The sequence below is a fragment of the Canis aureus genome, chromosome 27 (genome assembly GCF_053574225.1).
Source record: "Canis aureus isolate CA01 chromosome 27, VMU_Caureus_v.1.0, whole genome shotgun sequence".
Classification (NCBI taxonomy): domain Eukaryota; kingdom Metazoa; phylum Chordata; class Mammalia; order Carnivora; family Canidae; genus Canis; species Canis aureus.
This window is the reverse complement of record NC_135637.1, coordinates 22,476,913-22,503,181: the sequence shown is the minus strand read 5'-3', so window position 1 is coordinate 22,503,181 and position 26,269 is coordinate 22,476,913. Positions and strand designations below refer to the sequence as shown.

Here is a 26,269-nt window from a genome sequence, read left to right as displayed (position 1 = left end):
ATGCGGGGACACCTGCACCCCGCTGTTTATGGCAGCAACGTCCACAGTAGGCAAACTGTGGAAGGAGCGTAGGGATCCATCGAGAGATGAAGGGATAAAGAAGATGTGGTCCACGGCTACAACGGAATTATTCCTCAGCCATGAGAGACGACAAATACCCACCATTTGATCCGACATGGACAGACCTGGAGGGACTTACGCTGAGTGAAATAAGTCCATCAGAAAAGGACAAACTGGGATCCCTGGGTGGCGCAGCGGTTTGGCGCCTGCCTTTGGCCCAGGGCGCGATCCTGGAGACCCGGGATCGGATCCCACGTCGGGCTCCCGGTGCATGGAGCCTGCTTCTCCCTCTGCCTGTGTCTCTGCCTCTCTCTCTCTCACTGTGTGCCTATCATGAATAAATAAAAATAAATAAATAAATAAATAAAAAAAAAAAGAAAAGGACAAACTTGATATGGTCTCATTCATTTGGGGAATATAAAAACTGGTGAAAGGGAATAAAGGGAATGGTGAAATGAGGGAAAATATCAGTGAGGGTGACAAAACAGGAGACACACCAAACTCTGGGAACTGAACAAGGGGTAGTGGAAGGGGTGCTGCGCAGGTGGTTGGGATGACTGGGAGAAGGGAACTGATGGGGGCACCTGGCGGGATGAGCACTGGGTGTTATGCTATATACTGGCAAATTGAACTCCAATAAAAAAATGTAAAAACAGAAAACATTTTCTAATATTTAACATGGACTAGTATGTCCAAATGTTATCTTCACAACCCCTCACATTAAAACTGACCAAATTAGAGTTCTCAATGCGATTTCACTATTTTGACCACAAACTAATGACTGACCTTTTAAATTAAGATGTGGACACATGAAACAAAGAATACGGCTTAGGAGATTTGTCTTTACTATGGCACCCCGGCAAAACTGACTAATGATTCTGTGTTGCGTGTGTGGAGAGAGCAAAAGAGCAAGTGTAAGGAGGAGAGGGCAGAGGGAAAGGAAGAGAGAGTACAAAGCAGGCTCCATGCTGAATATGGGTGAATCTGATGACCTTGAGGTCATGACCAGAGCTGAAAACCAGGAGGCAGAAACTTAGCTGACAGAAACACCCAGGTGTCCTTAGGACAATATTTCTTGAGGATATTTAATGAATCAATTTTCATGTTACCCTCTCGGATATCTGATGATGATTCAAGTTCCTTGCTGCGGTATATTGTGAATATTTTCAGCCGTTTTTCAGGGCAGGTGTCTCCAGGTTGTCCACTCAATTTTTGTTTATTTGTTTCCACCGCAGATCCTGTGAAATAAATGGACAGAGAAAGAGCTGTTGACTGACATATTGTTGTTTGAAGAGCCTCGAAATTTAAGGAGTCAATCCCATTTACAATTGTACCCAAAAGCATAAGCTACCTAGGAATAAACCTAACTAAAGTGGTAAAGGATCTGTACCCTAAACACCACAGGACGTTCCTGAAAGAAATCGAGGAAGGCATAAAGAGAAGGAAAAATGTTCCATGCTCATGGATAGGAAGAATTAATATTGTGAAAATGTCCATGCTACCCAGGGCAATTTACACATTTCATGCAATCCCTATCAAAATACCATGGACTTTCTTCAGAGAGTTGGAACAAACCATCTTAAGATTAGTGTGGAACCGGAAAAGACCCCAAAGAGCCAGGGGACTATTCAAAACGAAGACCACAGCTGGGGGCATCACAATGTCAGATTTCAGGTTGTACTACACAGCTGTGGCCATCAAGACAGTGTGGTAGTGGCACAAAAACAGACCCATAGATCAATGGAACCAAATAGCAAATCCAGAAGTGGACCCTCAACTTTATGGTCAACTAATCTTCGAGAAAGTAGGAAAGACGATCCATGGAAAAAAGACAGTCTCTTCAATAAATGGTGCTGGGAACATTGGACATCCACATGCAGAAGAAGGAACCTAGAGCATACTCTGACACCACACACAAAAATAAACTCAAAAAGGATGAAAGATCTAAATGTGAGACAAGAATCCATCCAAATCTTAGAGGTGAACAGAGGTAACACCCTTTTTCAACTTGGCCACAGCAACATCTCGCAAGATACATCCGCGAAGGCAAGAGAAACAACAGCAACAAGGAATTACTGGGACTTCACCCAGATCGAAAGCTTCTGCACAGCAAAAGAAACAGTCCACAAAAATAAAAGACAACCTACAGAACGGGAAAAAGAGCCTTGCAAACGACCTCTCAGACAAAGGGCTAGTGTCCAAGATCTATAAAGAACATATTCAACTCAAGAGCAAAGGAACAAACAATCCGATCGTTAAACGAGCAAAAGACCCGAACAGAAATCTCACAGGGGAAGGCAGATACACGGCCAACAAGCACAATAGAACATCCCCGCATCGCTGGTCATCAGGGAACTACAGATCCAAACCCCCATGAGATACCACCTCACACCAGTGGGAATGGGAAAAGTCACAAGACAGGAAACCACAAATGTTGGAGAGGATGCGGACAAAGGGGAACCCTCTTGCAATGTAGGTGGGAATGTGAACTGGTGCAGCCACTCTGGAAACCTGTGTGGAGGTTCCTCAAAGAGTTAAAAACAGATCTTCCCTATGGCCCAGCCTTTGCACTGCTGGGGATTCACCCCAAAGCTGCAGATGCGGTGAAATGCGGGGACACCTGCACCCCGCTGTTTATGGCAGCAACGTCCACAGTAGGCAAACTGTGGAAGGAGCGTAGGGATCCATCGAGAGATGAAGGGATAAAGAAGATGTGGTCCACGGCTACAATGGAATTATTCCTCAGCCATGAGAGACGACAAATACCCACCATTTGATCTGACATGGACAGACCTGGAGGGACTTACGCTGAGTGAAATAAGTCCATCAGAAAAGGACAAACTTGATATGGTCTCATTTATTTGGGGAATATAAAAACTGGTGAAAGGGAATAAAGGGAATGGCGAAATGAGGGAAAATATCAGTGAGGGTGACAAAACAGGAGACACACCAAACTCTGGGAACTGAACAAGGGGTAGTGGAAGGGGTGCTGCGCAGGTGGTTGGGATGACTGGGAGAAGGGAACTGATGGGGGCACCTGGCGGGATGAGCACTGGGTGTTATGCTATATACTGGCAAATTGAACTCCAATAAAAAAATGTAAAAACAGAAAACATTTTCTAATATTTAACATGGACTAGTATGTCCAAATGTTATCTTCACAACCCTTCCCATTAAAACTGACCAAATTAGAGTTCTCAATGCGATTTCACTATTTTGGCCACAAACTAATGACTGACCTTTTAAATTAAGATGTGGACACATGAAACAAAGAATACGGCTTAGGAGGTTTGTCTTTACTATGGCACCCCGAGGAAAACTGACTAATGATTCTGTGTTGCGTGTGTGGAGACAGCAAAAGAGCAAGTGTAAGGAGGAGAGGGGCAGAGGGAAAGGAAGAGAGAGTACAAAGCAGGCTCCATGCTGAATATGGGTGAATCTGATGACCTTGAGGTCATGACCAGAGCTGAAAACCAGGAGGGAGAAACTTAGCTGACAGAAACACCCAGGTGCCCTTAGGACAAGATTTCTTGAGGCTATTTAATGAATCAATTTTCATGTTACCCTCTGGGCTCTGATCCGTTGGCTGAACTTTTCTGTAACGGAAGATGGGAAGAATTTTTGTTTGTGTTGCAGGGCAGGTGTCCCCAGGTTGTCCTCTGGGTTCTGGTTGTGTTATGTTCACAGCAGATCCTGGGAAATAAATGGACATAGACAGAGCTGTTGAGTGACAGGTTGTTGTTAGAAGAGCCTCGAAAATTAAGGAGTCAATCCCACTTACAATTGCACCCCAAAGCATAAGCTACCTAGGAATAAACCTAACCAAAGAGGTAAAGGATTTGTACCGTAAACACCACAGAACGTTCCTGATAGAAATCGAGGAAGGCATAAAGAGAAGGAAAAATGTTCCATGCTCATGGATAGGAAGAATTAATATTGTGAAAATGTTCATGTACCCAGGGCAATTTACACATTTCATGCAATCCCTATCAAAATGCCATGGACTTTCTTCAGAGATCTGGAACAAACCATCTTAGGATTCAAGTGTGGAACCGGAAAAGACCCCAAAGAGCCAGGGGACTATTCAAAACGAAGACCACAGCTGGGGGCATCACAATGCCAGATTTCAGGTTGTACTACACAACTGTGGCCATCAAGACAGTGTGGTAGTGGCACAAAAACAGACCCATAGATCAATGGAACCGAATAGTGAATCCAGAAGTGGACCCTCAACTTTATGGTCAACTAATATTCGAGAAAGCAGGAAAGACTATCCCTGGAAAAAAGACAGTCTCTTCAATAAATGGTGCTGGGAACATTGGACATCCACATGCAGAAGAAGGAACCTAGAGCATACTCTGACACCACACACAAAAATAAACTCAAAAAGGATGAAAGATCTAAATGTGAGACAAGAATCCACCCAAATCCTAGAGGCAAACAGAGGCAACACCCATTTTAAATTGGCCACAGCAACATCTCGCAAGATACATCCACGAAGGCAAGAGAAACAACAGCAACAAGGAATTACTGGGACTTCACCCAGATCGAAAGCTTCTGCACAGCAAAAGAAACAGTCCACAAAAATAAAAGACAACCTACAGAACGGGAAAAAGATCCTTATAAACGACCTCTCAGACAAAGGGCTAGTGTCCAAGATCTATAAAGAACATATTCAACTCAAGAGCAAAGGAACAAACAATCCGATCGTGAAATGGGCAAAAGACCCGAACAGAAATCTCACAGGGGAAGACAGAGACACGGCCAAAAGCACATGAGAACATCCCCGCATCACTGGACATCAGGGATCTACAGATCCAAACCCCCATGAGATACCACCTCACACCAGTGGGAATGGAGAAAAGTCACAAGACAGGAAACCACAAATGTTGGAGAGGATGCGGACAAACGGGATCCCTCTTGCAATGTAGGTGGGAATGTGAACTGGTGAAGCCACTCTGGAAACGTGTGTGTAGGTTCCTCAAAGAGTTAAAAACAGATCTTCCCTATGGCCCAGCCTTTGCACTGCTGGGGATTCACCCCAAAGCTGCAGATGCGGAAAAATGCGGGGACACCTTCACTCCGCTGTTTATGGCAGCAACGTCCACAGTAGGCAAACTGTGGAAGGAGCTCGGGGTCCATCGAGAGATGAAGGGATAAAGAAGATGTGGTCCACGGCTACAACGGAATTATTCCTCAGCCATGAGCGACGACAAATACCCACCATTTGATCCGACGTGGACGGACCTGGAGGGACATACGCTGAGTGAAATAAGTCCATCGGAAAAGGACACGCTTGATATGGTCTCATTCATTTGGGGAATATAAAAACTGGTGAAAGGGAATAAAGGGAATGGAGAAAGGGAGGGAAAATATCAGTGAGGGTGACAAAACAGGAGACACACCGAACTCTGGGAACTGAATAAGGGGTAATGGAAGCGATGGTGGGTGGGCGGTTGAGGCGACCTGGTGATGGGCACGGATGGGGGCACTTGGCGGGATGAGCACTGAGCATATGCTATATGCTGGCAAATTGAACTCCAATAAAAAAATGTAGAAACAGAAAACATTTTGCTAATATTTAACACGGACTAGTATGTCCAAATGTTATCTTCACAACCCCTCCCATTAAATCTGACCAAATTAGAGTTCTCAATGCGATTTCACTATTTTGACCACAAACTAATGACTGACCTTTTAAATTAAGATGTGGACACATGAAACATAAAGAATACAGCTTAGGAGGTTTGTCTTTACAATGGCACCCCGAGCAAAACTGAATAATGATTCTGTTTTGTTTGTGTCGAGAGAGCAAAAGAGCAAGTGTAAGGAGGAGAGGGGCAGAGGGAAAGGAAGAAAGAGTACAAAGCAGGCTCCATGCTGAATATGGGTGAATCTGATGACCTTGAGGTCATGACCAGAGCTGAAAACCAGGAGGCAGAAACTTAGCTGACAGAAACACCCAGGTGCCCCTAGGACAAGATTTCTTGAGGCTATTTAATGAATCAATTTTCATGTTACCTTTTGATGGTTCGAGTGATAGTTCTACTTGTAAGCCGCAGCAGATGTTTAATAGTCTAATCTGCATTCCTGGGCAGGTGTCCCCAGGTTTTCTGCTAGGTTCTGGTTGTGTTGTTTCCATAGCAGATCCTGGGAAAAAAAAGGACATAGAAAGAGCTGTTGACTGACAGGTTGTTGTTAGAAGAGCCTTGAAAATTAAGCAGTGAGTCCCATTTACAATTGCACCCAATAGCATAAGCTACCTAGGAATAAACCTAACCAAAGAGGTAAAGGATCTGTACCCTAAACACCACAGAACGTTCCTGAAAGAAATCGAGGAAGGCATAAAGGGAAGGAAAAATGTTCCATGCTCATAGATAGGAAGAATTAATATTGTGAAAATGTCCCTGCTACCCAGGGCAATTTACACATTTCATGCAATCCCTATCAAAATGCCATGGACTTTCTTCAGAGATCTGGAACAAACCATCTTAGGATTCAAGTGTGGAACCGGAAAAGACCCCAAAGAGCCAGGGGACTATTCAAAACGAAGACCACAGCTGGGGGCATCACAATGTCAGATTTCAGGTTGTACTACAAAGCCGTGGCCATCAAGACAGTGTGGTAGTGGCACAAAAACAGACCCATAGATCAATGGAACCAAATAGCAAATCCAGAAGTGGACCCTCAACTTTATGGTCAACTAATATTCGAGAAAGCAGGAAAGACTATCCCTGGAAAAAAGACAGTCTCTTCAATAAATGGTGCTGGGAACATTGGACACCCACATGCAGAAGAAGGAACCTAGACCATTCTCTGACACCACACACAAAGATAAACTCAAAAAGGATGAAAGATCTAAATGTGAGACAAGAATCCATCCAAATCCTAGAGGTGAACAGAGGCAACACCCTTTTTCAACTTGGCCACAGCAACATCTCGCAAGATACATTGGCGAAGGCAAGAGAAACAAAAGCAAGAAGGAATTATTGGGACTTCACCCAGATCGAAAGCTTCTGCACAGCAAAAGAAACAGTCCACAAAAGTAAAGGACAACCTACAGAACGGGAGAAGGTATTTGCAAACGATCTCTGAGATAAAGGGCTAGTGTCCAATATCTATAAAGGACGTATTCAACTCTAGAGCAAAGAAACAAACAATCCAATCATGAAACCGGCAAAAGACACTCACAGAAATTTCACAGAGAAGACAGAGACACGGCCAACAAGCACATGAGAACATGCCCCGCATCGCTGGTCATCAGGGAACTACAGATCCATACCACAATGAGATACCACCTCACACCAGTGTGAATGGGGAAAAGTCACAAGACAGGAAACCACAAATGTTGGAGAGGATGCGGACAAAGCGAACCCTCTTGTACTGTACGTGGGAATGTGAACTGGTGCAGCTGTTAGAAGAGCATTGAAGATGAGTGATAACCTTATCAGAGGTCAAACTTTGATCTTATTACTGGTCATTTGCCTTGCAGAGCAACCTGAGTCAGCATGCCGTGCAGAAAGGCCTGGAGTTGCCATATGCTTATGGTTCCTGACTGAGAATATAATCTGCTAAATTTACAATGAAACACAATATGGAGTCTCACCCCTCCAGGTATTTAAAAAGGTCTGATGTATATTCTAGAAATCTGAGTTTTGGCAAATAGTTCACAAAATATTGAAAGCTGAATTTTGCAGAGATTTTGTGCAGTGTCTGCAGCACCTTTCAGCACACCCAAGAAAAAAGCAATGATTTCACGTCCATTGATGAACAAAAGGATAAAAAGATTAGTCTATCTCTACAATGAAATATTATCGCAAGGTAAGAGGAAGGAAATCTCAAGAATTGTGATGACATGCATGGCCATGTAAATCAAATACTGCATGATGGCACTTATATGTGCACTGGCACGGTCAACACACAGCAGCAGGAAAGAGAATAGGAGCTAGAAGGAGGGACAAAGGGGGAAATGTTGCTGGTCGGATACAAAGCTTCAATGATACAAATTCAACGTGTTCTGGAATTCTATCTGCAACCAAGGGCCTGTCATAAGCAACGCTGTATTATATGCTTGAAATCAGGAAGAGATTAGAGGATATCAAATGCACTTACTGTCAAAGAACAAGAAATTCGCTAGCAGACACTGTGTGGGGACATACCTTTCTTTTGATGAGACAATATGCAAAACAGAACAACATAGTCATTGAGAACGCAGTGCATAGTGTTGATGACTTGCCAAAAGTTACAATACTGATGAGGAAGGGGTCCGAGACAGGACGTGAGTTGGTTCCCTGGGGAGAGAGTTCCCTGAACACTTCAGATCTGCCTAGGGTCCCGGAGATCATGCTCTGATCCCCTGAACCAAGGGCTGCCTCAGTCTCTTTCTCAAATCCTCCTGCCCTAAGTTCCCTGTGCAAGACATTCCACAACAAGGGGGACTGCCTGAGCCAAGAGTAAAGTTCACATCCTAACGGAGTCATCCACCTCCCGGTTTCAATCCCTGACCCAAAACACAAAGCAGTTGCCCCCAAGTCAAGCTCTTGGAAATGGCAACGGGAAGCCCAACTGTGGTCATCCTCCCCCAGTGCTCACACTGCCATCTGGTTCCCATGAAGCCTTCCTGGGCACCAGTGGACTCGCCCTCAGTGACCAGTGGACTTCTCCCAAGCTGACTCAGAACCCAGGATTTTCCAAACATACTGTCCCATGAGGGCTCTGCCAAGAAGTAGCTTCTTCTCTTCAACTGACCAAACATGTTGAACAGTTATTGTGAATTCATGACATTCAAGCATGTTTTAGGCCTCAGGGTGAATGTGTTATCAGACATACTACCACATGTGTCTTATCACTTTTTTTTCCCTTAGGAAGGCTGCATGCCCAACATAGACTAGACACATGACTCTAGATCAAGAGTTGCATTCTCCACTAATGAGCCAGCCGGGCAGTCTCCACTCTGCTTCCAATTCTTATTGTATGTGTGCCACGGCCTGAGGTCAGACCATGCCATGACACTGATGGCCGGGCACTGGTCAGCTCTGTATCTCAGCTGTACAAGCAAATAGCAATGAGCGGGGAATGGATACCAAGCTAACCATAACCTGGCCCTTGAGTCTGATCTTCATTGTCCCAGGGGTAGGCTCTCATTTCACCATTACTAGCGCTCATCATACAGACAATGCCATCACATACCATGAAAGAAAGTCCTCGATTCTCAGCGGATCGAGGTCACGTGCTCAGCACTGACAGACTTAGACCAGGTTATCTAATGGTGCCTCCAAACCCTCAGAATCTGCAAACCGACCACAACCATGGCTTTGCACCTACCACTATCATAGCTTTATGCTGACCATAATCATGCTTTAACTGACCAGAACTATGACTTGGAATTGACCAGCCTCCTATGTCCTTTTCCTACTAGTGATTATGGCAAGATCTTTACCACTATGGCTCAAGAGCTTCCCTGGGCTATGTAACCACGGAGGTGACCTCATAATGGTAGACAGTGCTGGGATTTCCCTTGGCACAACAGGTCCTTCCTGACATACACACAGACGCTAAAGATCCTTTGCACAGTAACCAATAACTCCATGCCTGAGTCATCATTGCAGTTTAGTTCACTAATTAGAATATGAGTTTTGGACTCTAAGCTTGGATTCATATCCTGGCTCCTTAATTCGGAGTTCATGAACTTCATCACTGTGTCTCTGTTTCCCCACCTGAGGAGGAGGGAGTGTCAACAAAACATCACATATGTGTTTGATGAGCATTGAATGAATAAAGGTATGGATAGTGATCAGGAAGGTTAAGTAGAAGCTAAATATCCTGTCTGACATCTCACGTTTCCCAAGTTCCAGAGCTAGATTGAACCCTGGGAATCTGACTTCCCAGACCATTGCCTTGTAACGCAAACTGGCTTTGCCTAAATACAAGTATTTTACCTTAACACCATTTAGTATTCACAGAATTGGAGGCCTTGAAAAAAAAAAAGCTATTTGCTTCCTCCCTGAATATACTCTTGGGACCCTTGATCTATCCTGACTATCCTGCACGACGTTCCAATTCCTGAGTCATGATCAGCACATCAAATGTGATGCATAGTAGTGTGCAGGAAAGTAGAGTCACTAGTATCAACTCTTGTGTTTTAAAACGTGTGAGACAAGGTCACTGTGCATTAATTATTCCTCACACTAATATACGTGCCTCAAAACAGTGCCTGGTGACCCTTGGCATGTCCTCGGATAAACCACAGCTTAGCTTTTGGACAGAGTTCTGGAGGGCAGTTTAGGAGAACTGAGTAAGACGTTATATGAAAACAACTCTAATGAAGTCTCTTTGTTTTCAAGCGACATTCCTAAGTGCAAACGCTTGCCATTCTCCACATCTGTAAAATTTACTTTCTCTACTCAACTGTGTGCATCACCTATTTTTCTTTGAGAATGACTAATAAGTGTTTACATGGTTATCTCTCAGTCATTAGTTTATTAACCAATTATCCACGCAAGTAGAAAGACTGGCTATTTGTTGCACACCTGAGAATAATATCATATATTCACCATGCTTACACCTTAAGAGGGGAGGAATGGGATGAGGGATAGCATAAAATTGATATCTCTATAAAGTGTAATTTTGGAAAATGCCCAAAGGGTAACAGGAAATATGTGTTTGGGGCATAAATGGAATCAGAGACATTCATATTCACAGGGGGACTTTTGGGCAACCATTCAGATGAAGGTAGCAACGTGCCCCTGCAAATACGGAACTCGATCCCCATTTTGGGAAAAAACGCAAGGAAGACATTGTAAAGCATTGATAAAACAATGACAAGTATCCTCCATATCAACCTTTCTGGATTTGCACTTAATTTCTGAAATGAATACTTTGAATGTGTAATTTTGGACACTAACGAAACCTGAAAATAGACGTGGCCATATTTCCCCCTGTGAGGTCCTTTGTGATGACAAATGAGGGCTGCAGGATATAATAGGGAGTAAGACATTTTTTCAAAACGGAGGCACAATATTCAAGGCAGTTAGTTTGGTAGAATAACGAAAAACAGAAATGGAGCAATAGAACAAACGAAAACACGTACGTATAACGCCGCATGACAATTTGGGGAGAGGAAACTAAACAATGAGAAATATAGTCGGAGAAAGAGTTAACCATCCAGTTGGTAGCAAAGAGCATTCAGAAGATCTTTAGGAACATACCATCGCAGAGTAAAGAATTGAGATTGCCCATTGTCACGACGCCAGGTAGAGAGCTGAGCACCTACTCACTTCTCACTCACTCAGCTCAAAGAGTGACAGGTGGGAAGAAAGTCAGAGGTGTTTCCCGTCACCATGGCAACGGGCATCCTCATAAAGCTTTCAAAGTGAATGCAGCTGCACAGCAACCAACTTCTGCTCTGTAGACTGAGGTGCATCTGGGGAGACAAGGGTGGTATTTGAGAGGAGACACTTTGTATCACAAAGTGTTAGATAAGTAGAGTTTGTATAGCAAACTCTATTTTAAGCTGCCTGAGGACCCTCGCACTGTTTTCCAGAGTGGCTGCTCCAGTTTCCTTCCCATCAGCAGGGCCGGAAGGTTCCCCTTTCTCCACATCCTTGCCAACGTTCGTTGTTAAATTTAGCCATTCTCACCAGTGTAACGTGGTACTTCATTGTGCTTTTGATTTGTATTTTCCTGTTCACAGGTGTTGTGGAGCATTCTTTCCCGTGCCTTTTGGCCACGTGTAGGTCCTCTTTCGAGAAACGTCTGCCCCTTTGCTCTGTCCATTTCTCAAGTAATATTAAAATATGTCATTAGGGGCGCCTGGGTGGCTCAGCGGTTTGGTGCCTGCCTTTGGCCCAGGGCGTGATCCTGGAGTGCCAGGATCAAGTCCCACATCAAGCTCCCTGCATGGAGCCCGCTCCTCCCTCTGCCTGTGTCTCTGCCTCTCTCTCTGTGTCTCTCATGAATAAATAAATAAAATCTTTTAAATAAAATACATCATTAAAATATAAAAGTTTAAATAAATAAATAAATAAATAAATAAATAAATAAATAAAATATACAAGTTAAAAAAGGAAAGATTTCAAAAAGAAGACTTGATAAAACAAGAAACTAGGTGAGATGAGAATAAAGGAAAAAATAGAGGATGACTGTATCTTGAAAGAAAACGGAATCATACAAGGAAAACCTTGAGTTGCTGTGCTCTGTTCCCCAGTGCTAGAGGTTCCACTTCTGTTTGGTCAGGAAATGTGCTGGTCACCTGTCCTTCCAGCTGATCCTCCCAGGAAGGGCCTGCTGCACAGATTCTCAGGTGTGTGTGCCTGGGTGGTGTTGCACCGACCTTGTCAGGGGGCCAGGCTGTTTGCTCTGTGAGGGTTTTGTTCCCTGAAACCTTTCATGTCTTTTTGGGGAGTGAGAGGCAAAAAGACCACACCCTGATCTCCAGCCCCAGAGATGAGGGATGTGGTGACTGACCAATCTGCAGACTCCGATGGTGCCTGCCTACTCCAATTCTCTCCTAGGGGACCTGGGGGGACGCAGAAATGTGCAATGTTTAGGTTTCCTCAGGCAGTCTTTGCCGCTCCTGCCCTCCCCGCCTCTTCCTGGAGGAACGGGAGGTGTGTCCCTTTCTGTGGTTGCTGGCCCCCCACAAGGAGAACGTTCAACCGGGCCAATGCTGACCCACTCTTCCTCTCCCAGAGGAAGGTGGAGGCTGTGTTCCAGGCCAGTGTGGACGGGGGTCACCTGGCCCGGCGGGGGATCGTGGTTGATGGCACCACAAACTGAACATTCTCGCAGGCTTGCTCATCTGAACCAGTACTTGGGAACTCTGCTGGCTCAGGCACCTGAGTGCTTTCTGGCCTCCAGGAATATTGAGACCCCCCCCCCCCCGCAATGACCTGTGGTTCTGCACCCTTTCACCAATGAGTTCCTTTCAGGCAGGGACATCTCTAGAGGAGCACACTTCTAAGGGCCCAGATTTGAACCTGGGGGCACTTTCACTTTCCTAAAGTTGGCTTACACGTGCTCCCTCCCCCACCCCACCCATTATCCTCTAATATATCCCTTTCCGTTTTACTTCTCCATACTCCGCTTCATTTTTTCACTTTTCTATTTGTACACTCAGCCATTCTTGCTTACAACTCGGCTTGATTTCATTGGTGTTCAGGATGGCTTGATAGTTATGTAGCTAATTTTGGGGGACCAGCTGACATGAGGACCTCTACTCCGCTTTCTTCCATCCATCTGAAATTTATTATTTTTTTTAACAGGCCTAATCCAACTGATTCAGGAGGTTAGTCCATGAACCTGTCATTCCCCAAAATTCAAGTTTGTTTTTCAAATAAAGTCAGCTTTATTTAGGATCACGCAAACTACTTGAAGCACCACACACACAGGATTCCTTAAGAAGAACCTGCGGGAGGTATAGTCCCCCCACACACCAACTTTACTGTCCTAGCTCCATGAGCCTGACTTAAGCAGTAAGAGAGGTTTCTATTCACAGCCACTCACATCTTAGGGGGAGGAACTTCCTCACAAGGTTGGGGCTGCTTCTATCTGTGGTGGGAACCAGGCCCCAGTGACAAGCAGAGGAGGCAGAGGAGAGGCATTCCCCAGCCCTAGGACCTACAAAACTCCAGAATAAAGAAGTTGACTAAACACAAACCATCACCAGGCTGTGTTTATGGATTTTAATAAGTACCCGAGCTTAACAAGCCCTCCTACATCAAGGCTTGCAGGGAGATTAGAAAAAAAGGAACAGGTTCTTAGGGGGTTCCATGGGGAGAACACAATCCGGAACGTTCTAGTTCTGCTCTGTCCTCTGACTTGGGTGTGGACCAGAAAGTCAAAGAATGAATTCCCCATCCAGCAACTGATGCCCTCTATGCCATGCTCTCTCTCTTAATTCACAGATCATAACTGTGATATTCCTTTCAGAGACTGAAATGTAGAGTTTACACAATCTGCACTTTACAATTTATATACCCAGAGTCTTTAGGGTACACAGATTTCAAGGAGGACTCAATCTGTGGGACTTCATGATCCATCAGTGCTTGAAGCTGAGCATTCCCAACTCCATCCCGATACACAGTTTCCTGTAGTAGAAACTGATTATGTTTACACCAGAGCTTCAGGGCAGCTGGAAGGAAACCAGAAACACGGGTGAATAAGCCGTAACTCAGAACCAACTGGCCACTGCTATTTGTAACAGCTTCTAGGTTCATGTTCTTTCAATCCTGTAGCCTCCAGGACACATTCACTGCCTTTTGGTCTTCACGTGAGCTCAGCATTTCTCAACAGCACCACTACAGAAATTCTGAGCCAGATAATTCTTTGTGGGGGCAGAATGGGTGTTGCTGTCTTCTGTAGCATGCCTGGTCTCTACCCGCTAGTTGGAGGCCAGTAGCACCTCCATCCCACCTCCATCCCATCCTAGAGCGCATCTCTAGGCATTGCCAGACGTCTCCGGGGGGACAGTGTGTCCGCTGGCAGACAACTACCGGATGGAGTCAGGCAACCAATCTTGATGGGACACTAACCTTCCAAGCAGGTTTTAAGCCCGTTCACAAGCTCTTGACCCGACTCCTGGAAAATGCACTGAGAGAACCACCTGTTTGGAGAAAAATAAGCTGTCAGTTTGAGATTTGGGAGTCTTAAAATTCCCTTATTTTTCATCCTGAGTTAATCTAGAACCTCTGGTGGTGGGGGGGGGAGGGGAGAGTCACTATGGGTAGCTGAAGATACAGTCAGGAATCCATTCTTTGATGCCTCTGCCGATATCGAAGCATTGGTCTCTTCCAGTGCCCTAGGCATTCATTAAAATTGTGAATGCACACAAATAGGAATATGGAAGCATTCACTAACATTGGTACAAATTACATGCATTTCAATGTGCAGGACTACTGCTGTCTCATGGTGGACACCCAAAATAAATAACCAGTGTTACTGGAGATTGCCGCTTTCAGGCTGAGGTCTTAAACAATGGTTCATCCATAATCATGGTTTGAGGGAACCAGTTGCTTTGGAGCAGTAATTTTTACTTGACCACTACCCAACAGATCAAGCAATACTGGTCTCAAGTTTCTATACCCTGTTTTTTTTTAATTGCTTCAAAGTATTACAATGACCTGACATGATATAATACATTTGTCTGCTTCTTTTCCAGAATTTACAGTCTACAAGATGAAATCATGGTATGTTCAAATGCTGAGAACAGAGCAGTGGAAATGTTGTGCCAAAAAGCAAGATTTCAACATTATTCATGAACTGAATGAAATCATTTGGGGAATATAAAAATTAATGAAAGGGAATAAAGGGAAAGGAGAGAAAATGAGTGAAAATCTCAGTGAGGGTGACAAAACATGAGAGACACCTAACTCTGGGAAATGGGGGGTAGTGGAAAGGGAGGTGGGTGGGGGTTGGGGTGACTGGGTGATGGGCACTGGGAGGACACTTGGCAGGATGAGCACTGGGTGTTATATGTTGGCAAATTGAGCTCCAATTTAAAAGAATTAAAAATTAAAAAATGAACTGAATGAGAGCTTAATTTCTTCCCATGATTGAAACATTATTTTCCACATGCCCTTCTACCAAAAAAGCAAACCAATATTATATTAAACTAGAACTGGAACTAGACTGGAATAATTGATGCCATTCATGAAAATAAAAATGGACCCCCTTAAAGAATACTCTGTAATTATACCTAGGGGGCCACAATTCTCAGGAAGCATAAAAATGACTGGTGATGGTCATACACGTGCTAATGCTCAAGAAACTAAACTGAAGAATGTGCAAACTCTTTTGAAGGTAGGTTCTACTCTAAGCACAGAAAACAAAAGTATCCCTGAAGCAAGGGAGAAACATGAGATATGGAAGCATATCTTCTTCGGCAGATCCATTACATATAGATCTGTGAAGAGCAGATCCTGTACCTATAGGATTCTGATTGTATTCCTAGGTCTGTCTTCCCCATGTGGGGCCTGAGTCCTTCCCCATGTGTTAATGGGGAGACTCACTGATCATCAGAGCCCCCAGTGAGCAGAAATCTAACGCTTGGAATCTGTGACTATTGTATCGCCCCTGTGATTATGTCCTATGTCACAGTTGGCTTTAGGGGAGATTTTCCAGATGGACCTTATCTAATTTCATAACCCCCTGAAAAAGCAAGATAGCAGAAGGGGGAAGAGAGATTTGAAGCAGAACAAGGAGTGTGTGCTCTGGGGGAGCAGGGCATTCGAGAAGGAATATGGATGAAGTCCCAGGAGCTGAGACAGGTCTGTAGCTGGCAGCCAGCAAGGAAATGGGGACCTCTGTCCTTCATCTACCAAAAACAAAAACAAAACAAAACAAAACAAAACAAAAAGATTCTGCCACAATATGTGCACTTGCAATAGGACCTCAAGCCTCCAGAGGAGGTTGTGGCTTGGCCAACATGGCCAACCTGATGGCTGCCTGACACACCTACACGCAGACACAGGAGTGTCCTCTTAAGCTGCCATGTTTGTCATCATCTGTTAAGCAGCAACAGAAAAATGATATAGATCCTTCCACATCAAATGTATTTGGAGCATAACTTTGCCAGAAGAGGGAGAGAATACCCTGCCCATGGCCCTTGTCAACAAACATTAGTTAGGCCCACCTCTCCTCTTTGGCCTACAGCTAGTTACCATCTACACAATGTCTGCCTACGCCCACTCACTGCGTCAATTCTTGATTGATGCTGGACACGAAGCCTGCAACTGACTTCCGCCGATTTACAATATCATGGAAACAGTCAATACCAATGAACATCGCATTCTGTAACTGAAATTTTTAAAAAAAGGTAAGACATTGAGTTAGAACACAATAGAAGCACAATTAAGCAATTGCGTTTAAGATGGTTGAGTCTTAAATTCCACTGAACACAAGTGAAATAAAGAGAAGGCAATGAAATCCAACGTACTCCTGTCTCCACCTTCCGGAGGGCTCCTCCCATCTTGCAGTTCATCTGCTGGGCAATCTTTGTCACAATGGTCATCAGCGTCTGGGGTTTGTCTAAGGTCCGTGCCACGACACACTGGCTTGGGGTCGGACAATTGACACACAGGTATTGTTTTATGCCATCATACAGGTCTTTCTTTTCACTGGACAGCACGCAAAGGACCTTGAAATAAAGCAGCAACAAGACTACCTAGGACATGAAACCACAGTAATGGGAGAAGTGGATGTCACGTCAAGCAAACTACCTAGGTGGAGGAACAGAGTCTGTTCATTCAATCCACAGCTGGCCCAGGAGGGTAAAGGGTCTGGAATCCCATTCCATTCAATAATGGCGAAGGTGAGCATATGGAAGAAGAAAGAGCCTAGGAGCCAGGCACGGGCAATATGCATGAATCACTTGCACTTGCAAAGTCTTTACGTCCTGGCTATTCTGTTTCTAGGAGTTCATCATGAAGTTGACACAGAGGGTTAACAAGCACAGACTGAAACGTACCATCATCAGGAACGTCACCACTTACATGATGGGTGCTGTGAGAGCACTTGCCAAGCATTGTACTTGACTCAGTTAATTCTTCAATAACCTACTGAGATCAAGACTAGTATCCCCATTTTACTAGTGGGGATAAGCAAATAAGCTCAGGAGTTATGGAAACTGTCTGATGTACAGGCAGCAGGGCAAGACTTCTAACACGTGCTCAGACCTCCAACAGGACATGGGATCATAAGAAAGAGCAATTACTGTTTGGTTGCTTTCTAACTATAATGGAAGATCCTCAATGTATTATTTCTAACATGATGATGCTTCTAGGAAGATTTTTTGGGGATAATCCTCAATCAGACTAGGGAAATTCCTTTCTCATTTTACAATTTTCTTTTCACATGAATGAATGTGGAATTCTATCAAATGCATTTTGTACTTTTTTTTTACATTTCATCTGCAATTATTTTTCCTATAATTCACCACACTGTTTCTTTTTCTGAAGATTGCATTTCAGGCTTACTGTCACCCTAGGCCCATGGTATTCTACTTTTTCTTTTAAGATTTTTAATTTACTTATCTGATAGAGAGTGAGAATGAGAGCTATCACAGGAGGAGAGAAAGAGGCAGGTTCCCCACTGAGCAGGGAGCCTGAAGTGGAACTCGATCCCAGGACCTGAGGATCATGACCTGAACTGAAGGCAGACACTTAATTGACTGAGCGAGCCATCCAGGTGCCCCATCTCCTGATATTTCTTTAACCTCTAGCAAATCTGTTAATCATGAACTCTCCTTGTTCTTAATGTTGCCAAGCCTCCCTCAGACTGTTTTCTTCAATCTTGACAACACCAAGTTTTAACACTTCTTGCTTTCGATCTGTCATTCTGTTTAGTTTCTGCTTTTTGTTTATTTCATTCTACTTTGTTTTGGTTCACTGCGCTTAGTGCATTAAGGTTCAGATATGCTTTTCTTAAAGCACCTAATCTTTTGGGTACAGATTACACACACACACACACACCTCCATTTATTTATATATATACACAAATATAAATATACATATATATATATGTATATAAATTTATGTATATACATATACACATATATGTATATTTCAATAGCTCAATAAGTCAAGCTTTTAAGTACAATTGCAAAATCTAGATTCTAATTTTTCTGTGATGATTTCTGAGTAGTATTCAGAGAGTGATCAGCTAACGTATCCTACAATTTCAGCTTCTGGAATAGCATAGGCCAGTCTCCTCCTAAGAAGAGCTGTTCAAACTGATGAAAACACAGGGACTGTGCCTGTTTGGGGCTCAGCCAGTCTAACAAGGTCATAAAGAGTTATTAGGTTAAGACAGGAAAGAAGTAGGGACCCAGAGAGGTGATCTCAGCAATTGAGGCCACTTTCTCCCAAAGTGTCTGCCCACTCTCCAGTGAACATGGTTGAAAGGTCAGAGACCATGAACAGGCTGACAGCCTCAGAGACAGGAAAGGACAGAAATTGAAGACAAGTCCCTGCCAAAGAAAGGGCACTTGAGATAGATTTTGAGTGTCTACCACTCAAAATTAAACAGATGAGATTTATAACACTACAAAGTAAGACAGCAAGCTGCTGTCAATGGGATGCCGGGGTGGCTCAGTGGTTTAGTGCCAGCCTTTGGCCCAGGGTGTGATCCTGGAGTCCCACATTAGGCTCCCTGCATGGAGCCTGCTTCTGTCTCTCCTGTCTCTCCTGTCTTCCCGTCACTTTCATGAATAAATAAAATCTTTTTTTGTTGTTGTTTTTAAAGGAAGTGCTATCAAATAGACACTTACCATCTGTGTTTTGGAGGAAACATGATTTTCTAAGACAGTTGTATAGGACTGGACTGTATCACTTACTTCAAGCCTAGAAAATAAGTATATATCATCTGTATTCAAAAGGCAAATATGTAACAAACGTTTTATGCAGCCAATGGAGCACCACATAAAAACAAGGTATAATGTTAAAAAAAAATTACTTTTAACTAATGGTCGTGAAAGATTTACTTATTTGAGGGCGAGCTTGTGCACGTACACACATAAGGGGAGGGGCAGACAGAGTGAATCTTAAGCATACTCTCCACTGAGCACCCAGCACGATCTGAGCCAAAACCAAGAGTCAGATGCTTAACTGACTGAGCCACCCAGGTGCCCCGAAAGTTTGTTCTTAAAACAAAAATAAGTTCAATTTCTGGCTTCCTCAGCATGTATCCCAATAGCCACAAACTATATATCCCCAAAGCCTATTTTACAGTTAATTGGAATAGATTAGACTTTGTTTACAAACCTCCATGGTTTTAATACAGTGACCAATTCCTATAATTTAATATCGTCTGACTCCACTTTACCTCTGATTTGAAGATCGGTTGTTATAGATCTTAATTTCAGCTCTACTTACATTTTTGCCTCTCTCATAGCTATGCCCATGGTGGGTGTGACTTTCCGTAGACTCTGTACTAAGGATGAAGCCGCTCCATAATTTCTCGTAGGATAGAGTATTAGCCAATGATCTAGTGACTTCACATTGAGTAAGGGTCCACTTCTGGTCTCTCTCGACCAATCTGCAAACTGTGGATGGGAGTCAAACTGGAAGACACAGTATAAGACTTCAGTTTTTAAAGAAATACCAACAAAGAGCCTTTCTATTGCAAATTTTTGCTACTTCCTACTGAAACGTTACAATTTTAAACTTTGGTCATAACTGAATTAAATATTCTTTCCTTAAGATAGTGGTAAGTAATACTGGGATTCTATCACGGGTTACTCTGGATTGTTTGGATTCTAGCTATTTGACTCTTAAGGATATACTTGGCAGATTGTTTTGCCATAAGAGATGTCCACCAACACTAACCAAAGGTAAACTAAAGTTTACCTTTAACCAAGGTAAACTATAGAGTTTACTATATGCCAAGGGTGTTACATGCATTCTAATCGAACACCTGCTTGCTCTCCCCTAGAGAAAGGACAAACAGCCCAAGAAGAGAGAGCAGAGAGTTACTGACCTGACTTAGGTCCTCTGCATTATTATTCATTTGGCCCCAAATGACTACATGAGTAACTAGAACATGACCATTTTGAAGCTGCCTTACCACTGTTCTTCCTTGAAAAATTCTTACTCCTTTCAAGATCCTTCTCGAGACGGACAAGAAGTTGGTATCAAACTTCAAACCCCAGAGTCAAAGTTCCCGTCGTACCTCCCTATTTCTGAAAGTAAAAATATTCCCACAGAATCAAACCAAAGGAAATAAGCAAAAGTGATGATCCATTTGCAAAATTCTCCTTTAATCTAAGATGCCTTGTTGTTTGTCTTCTGTATTGACATGTTGCAGAGAGAGGGTCTCTAGTACTTTGAAGTCATGTCCTTACTCTCACATTTGTGCTTAGGGTCTTTCTATTTTGTTCTTCCCCTCCAGACCTCCTCTAACTTTGCATCGATGGAACAAATAGAGTTGTTCCCACAAGAGGTCATTTTCTTCCAACCTGTTGTTTTTTAGTTGGAGAATCTGAGATATCAAGAGTTCTGCACGGGTCTCAACTTCAGGACATACACACAAACACATACAGAGAAGAATAGGACTTAACATTTGTATAGTATTCATCAGTTTCCGTAATTCGTGCTGCCTTTTTTCTGGATCCAACCTCATATGAAGAGCCAAGTCTCTCATCACCCTGTAATCTTTTAGCATTTTAACTGATAGACCCTTAAAAAGTTAAGAAGATATAGCTAAACAAGCAAGAATAAATATGTATGTGAAGAAGCCTTGATGGTTTTATCTGGAAGAGGAAGAGCCAACGGAGAGAACACAGCTCTGGGTCATTATGGAGTACTGTGAGAAGCCTGTACTTCTACATCATAACATCTGGGGCTTGAAAGGGGTGGTCTTCTAAGAGGACTGCATAAATCTGAAGTACCTGTCAGGTAGCATAGCTCAGGAACCAGCATTATAGGCTTATGGGGTACGTCCTGTTGGCTCTTTTTCCATTTGCCTTTGCTGATCAACAGTGGCTGAGTTAGGTCGGTAACCTCTGTATTCTACTGCTGCTCAAAAGAGGTGAGAAAGAACACTGGTGTGACTGTCAGCAAAGGCTAGTCAAGTCACCTAAATAGGTACAAAAAAGCCTGGATCACTAACAGAGGTCCAGGGGTGTGCTAGGAAGACTATTTCCCCAAGTTTAAGAACACGTTAAAGATACTCTTAATAGTCTCTTAATTTAGATGTCCCAGGGATGACCTCTTTTTTCCCTGTAAGCACACATGGCCCAGGAGAACAAGACTCTCATAAACATTGTGTTGGGGTCACTGCACCAGGCTTCTTTAACTTGCTATAGGTAAATGCGGGACCAAGCCTTGAATTATGTATTTCTCACTATAGTACTGCCTTAAAAAATTAAGGATGTAATTAAGAACTTTGAAGAGGATTCCCACATTAATGGGGGACGACAAACCTGGTCACTCCTTGCAGCTGCAATACTACAGCTATTCCAAACATGCCTCCTGCATCATCGAAACTTTTCCGGCAGGAAAAGGCATTTGCCAAGACATCTATCCAGAAGCTCCTATCCCTAGGCTGCAATTCCTGTACAATAAAGTGCCTTTCCTCTCCCACATAAAGTGATGGTCTGTCATAAATCCTTCCATGCTGATCAGTGAGATCCTCATCAGTCACCAGTTAGCCACATGAATTCTGGTAGGATTGGTTAAGTATCTTGAGAATGTCAAAGGAGTTCCAGAGACAAGAAGACTTCGAATCCAGTGTTCATGGCGCTTTACCTCTGGAACTGAACTACTACTTTTAATTCTCTGTAGTTATTTGAAAGGCAGCTGGGATTCACCTCCATTCCCCTGCTTCTAGAGTCTTAAGGCAGGAGCTTGTGCAAGTATATGTATATACATGTGTGCAGAATCATGGCATCATTTTAGGGCCTCAATCACCACTCCCACTACTGAGACTAGCACAGCCTTTGTACAAGCTATTCTTTCTGTCGAGAACTTTGAGAAACACACTACTTAATTCTCATGGCTGTCCTGTGATATCCCAGACGGATCTCCTACAACACCAACTTCTGCATCTCCACAGGAATTTCCTTGTCCCACTTTGCATTACTATGAACGCTTTTCTGCAAGCCAGGATTGTGCTTGCCTTTTAAGGGCTCATCTATGGATTTCAGGAGTTTTCTAGATCTCATGACAACACAACTAGATTGCCATCTGTTATTATACTGAGTTCCCCCCAGGACATCCCAAGACTACCCAAGTCATTTCAAAGGTCGTCTCAACCAATGACCTTTGAAGTAAAATCTGGAGAATGAGCAAGCAAATATCAGCCTGATATCCCTGTCTGCAACTCCATCAGAGGCTATGTCAACCCAACAATCCCCAAGCCAGCTCCTCACACACAATCTCCCATTGCAATAAGTGATGCCAGCCTCCACTCACTTCCTCAGATAAAGCCAGAGACTCCTCTTACCATTACTCACTACATTTGAGCCATCAAAAGTCCTCCCGTCTGCCTCGTCCATTCCCTTTCTAATCCAGGTCACCATTATCACTGATCTAAATGGACTTAAGCACCTCCCCACTGGTGTCCCTGCCTCCCTTTTTACCCACATACAGTGCATTCCCTGTACATTAGACGCACATCTATAAAATAAAGTACCCCATTTCATCTATCTGTATAGTGTCACTTAGCGGTAAAATCCAATGCGTGTAGGTGGACAGAACTTTATACAATGTGGCTCCCACGTCCTCCTCTGACATCATATCCTGCAACCCTGTACACGTCCCACCCACAACTGGGTTTATTTCTTGACGGGACACTCTAGCTTTGTTTGGGATCTGGATACATCATGCCCATCCTGAAAGTGGTGTAAGAGACAATTCTTCTCACCAATCTGCACACAGCTCGCTCCTTTCTGACAGTCACATACCAGCTACTCAGAGCTTTCTATGACCAGCAGTCTAAGCCACCAGACATTCTCCATAACACCTCTTGATTATTTGCATAGATTTTCCCCAATACATGCTTTCTTCTTGTCTGCCATCTCTCTTCCTGCTACAAGGATGCAAGTTCCTTAAGAACAGAGAACTCAGTAGTCTTACCAATGTATACCCAAGTTGTATAATGAGCACTCATTACATGCTTTCAGGTTAAACAAGTAAGTACTAAGCGTGGAGCACAAGTGGGGATGATACCATAATAGCACCATACCCTTGAATGGCTGTGTACCCTCAGTGCTTCCAAGTAGCTAGGTTTTGGATTCCTAATATAATTTAGCAAAAAACCCAGCTTATACTTTTCTATGTTCTTTCCGTTTGCTATAAATATCTGTAACTCCTTGAATTCTCTATTATCTGCCGAAGCTAGAAAACCAACCTCAGCACCCAGTGCACCTTCGTTCACAAAGTTTACTTGTTTCTTTGTGAATAAAGATTGAGGGAATTCATGAGTTATGAGATTTAGCACATAAGTGACATCATTTCTGATGGTAATTGCTCACTTTTTCTTTTTGAACCAAGTCCTAGAGAGCTGAGACTTCTACGTAGGTGAAGTCTTCATATCTGAGATCTTGCCATATTTTATTTTCAACCCAATAATCCATCAACATGTTTAAAACTATCATTGCCACTTCTAAAACTCACGAGAGAGGTCATATTGGAGCCATTCTAATTATGTAACATATATATACAAGCACCTATATACAAGGTACTCAAATACGGACAATTCATGTAAGTGATAATACCCTATAGATTATGACTTATGATCTAACATATGTGACTATCAGTTATATATAAGAGACATATTTGATTAAATAAGAAAAATACTTAGATATACTGAAATAAAAGATTGCGTACCTCCCTGTAGTAGTCTACAAAGGTGATTTCAGCACCACCTGATTTTTTAAATTTAGTTCTGGGATTATTCTTCCAATTAATAGAATCCACCCTCTAGGTTTTGTTGTTATACCTGTGGAATATTCACAATATATGGTATTATTCCTAATGTATTCATAGTATGGGGTCAGGCAAGAATTAATAGGCTTTAAAAACTACAGGTAATTGCAGGATAGATCAGCTTTATTATATTTAATATATTCACCGAGTTGTACACCCTTCAACACAACCCAAAGAAACACCACAACCACGAGCAGTCACTCCTCATGTCCACTCAACTTCCCCAGTCTTTAGATAACTGCTAGTTTAAAGTCCATCCTATACGTTTGCCTACCTGTCCTGTTTCATAGGAATTGAGTCATACGATATGTGACCCTTCCTGACTGCCTTCTCCCACTCAGCATAATGTCTTTCGAGATTCATTCCTGCTATAGCATATACTTGTACTTAATTCCTGTTTATTGCCAAATAATATATCTCATTATAGATATGCTATGTTTTTATTTATCTGTTTCAGCGGATGAACATTCAAGTTGTTTACACTCTTGAGCTATAATGAGTAATGATGTCAGGTCTACAAAATTGGTACATGAATGGCCATAAGTTTTCATTTTTCTTGGGTACATAACCAGCAATAGAACTGCTGGATCATATGACCACACTATATTTAGCATGTTGAGGAAGTGCCATACTGTTTTCCAAGGAGATCATACCATTTCACATTTATACCAGCAACGTTTGAGGGTTGATTCCGATTTTTCACATCCTTGCCAACATTTAGTATCTGCTTTTTTAATTTTAGCCATCCTAGTGGGTATGAAGTGCTATTTCACTGTGGTTTTACTCTGCATTTCCCTCAGGGCTAATAACATTGAGTATCTTTTCATGTGATTATGGATCATTTTTATATTTTCTTCAGAGAAATGTCAATTCAGATCCTTTACCCATTTTTTAAAAAGTTATCTTCTGACTTGTACCTGTTCTTTACTTAAATAGATGCAAGTTATGAGATTGAGAGAAAACAATTGCAAATCACCTTTCTATCCACTGTTTTTCACTTTTGACTTTGAAGAAAGAAAGTGTTTAATTTCATGAAGTACAATTTATAGTTTTCTTTTGTCATCCCTTCTCTGTTGGTGTCCTATAAGGGTTTTGGCTCACCTAAAGTCAAGAAGATTTACTCCTATAGTTTCTTCAAAGGCTTTTATACTTTTAACACTTATATTGAGGTCTATTTTGAGTTTATCTTGGAGTGAAATTGGAGTTAATTTTGTATATTGTGTCAGGAAGCGCCAGGTGGATACCCAGTGGTCACAGCAATATTTGCTGAAAGAGTATTCCTTCTCTAATTCCTTCTCTATTTTATACCAACTTGTGATCAAAGAACTCAGTGGCCTCTTGCTTGCTAGAATAGTTGTGACCAACTTGCTTCAAAATTCTAAAAATTGAAGAATAATTTTGTTGAAAATTTAGTGAATATTAAGCATTCGGTAATACACATGAGGACACATTAGGGGGAAAATCTGCCAGCAACTTTGTCTTACACATAATAAGCCTGGTACCTGGTACACATAAGGTACCTGGCACAAGTACACATAATAAACCTGGTACCTGGTACACATAATAAACCTGGTACCTGGTACACATAATGTACCTGGTACAAGTACAAGTAAATTATATTGTGATGTAGATATTAAGGTCCATTTATCCTCTGTTTCCCCTCCTTTCCATTATATACAACAAACTGTCATGGAAAGACCGTTAGGATGTCCTCCATTCCCAGAAATGAACCAAAACATCTTTTGCATAGATTATGTGCCTCCAATTTGGGATATTTGTCCACCACT

The 26,269-nt window shown here is 42.7% G+C and overlaps 1 protein-coding gene and 2 long non-coding RNA genes across 3 annotated transcripts; 1 reads left to right on the top strand and 2 right to left on the bottom strand.

Annotated features, from left to right (window-relative positions):
* Positions 1-315: 315 nt before the first annotated feature.
* LOC144300053 (uncharacterized) lies at positions 316-11,416 on the bottom strand. Its single transcript, XR_013366697.1, has 5 exons — positions 11,268-11,416; positions 6,082-6,210; positions 3,625-3,753; positions 1,170-1,298; positions 316-388 (listed from the first exon to the last, which is right to left on the bottom strand). It is a non-coding gene; the product is annotated as an uncharacterized LOC144300053 (long non-coding RNA).
* LOC144300054 (uncharacterized) lies at positions 9,590-15,452 on the top strand. Its single transcript, XR_013366698.1, has 3 exons — positions 9,590-9,840; positions 13,323-13,474; positions 15,218-15,452. It is a non-coding gene; the product is annotated as an uncharacterized LOC144300054 (long non-coding RNA).
* Positions 13,376-21,607, bottom strand: LOC144300052 (piwi-like protein 1). The gene is made up of 7 exons (XM_077876082.1): positions 20,620-21,607; positions 19,929-20,116; positions 19,325-19,397; positions 16,994-17,194; positions 16,751-16,854; positions 14,592-14,662; positions 13,376-14,191 (listed from the first exon to the last, which is right to left on the bottom strand). The coding sequence occupies exons 2-7, from the start codon at positions 19,955-19,957 to the stop codon at positions 14,007-14,009; spliced, it is 663 nt and encodes a 220-aa protein (XP_077732208.1). The 5' UTR covers positions 19,958-20,116; positions 20,620-21,607; the 3' UTR covers positions 13,376-14,006.
* Between the last annotated feature and the right edge of the window lie 4,662 nt (positions 21,608-26,269).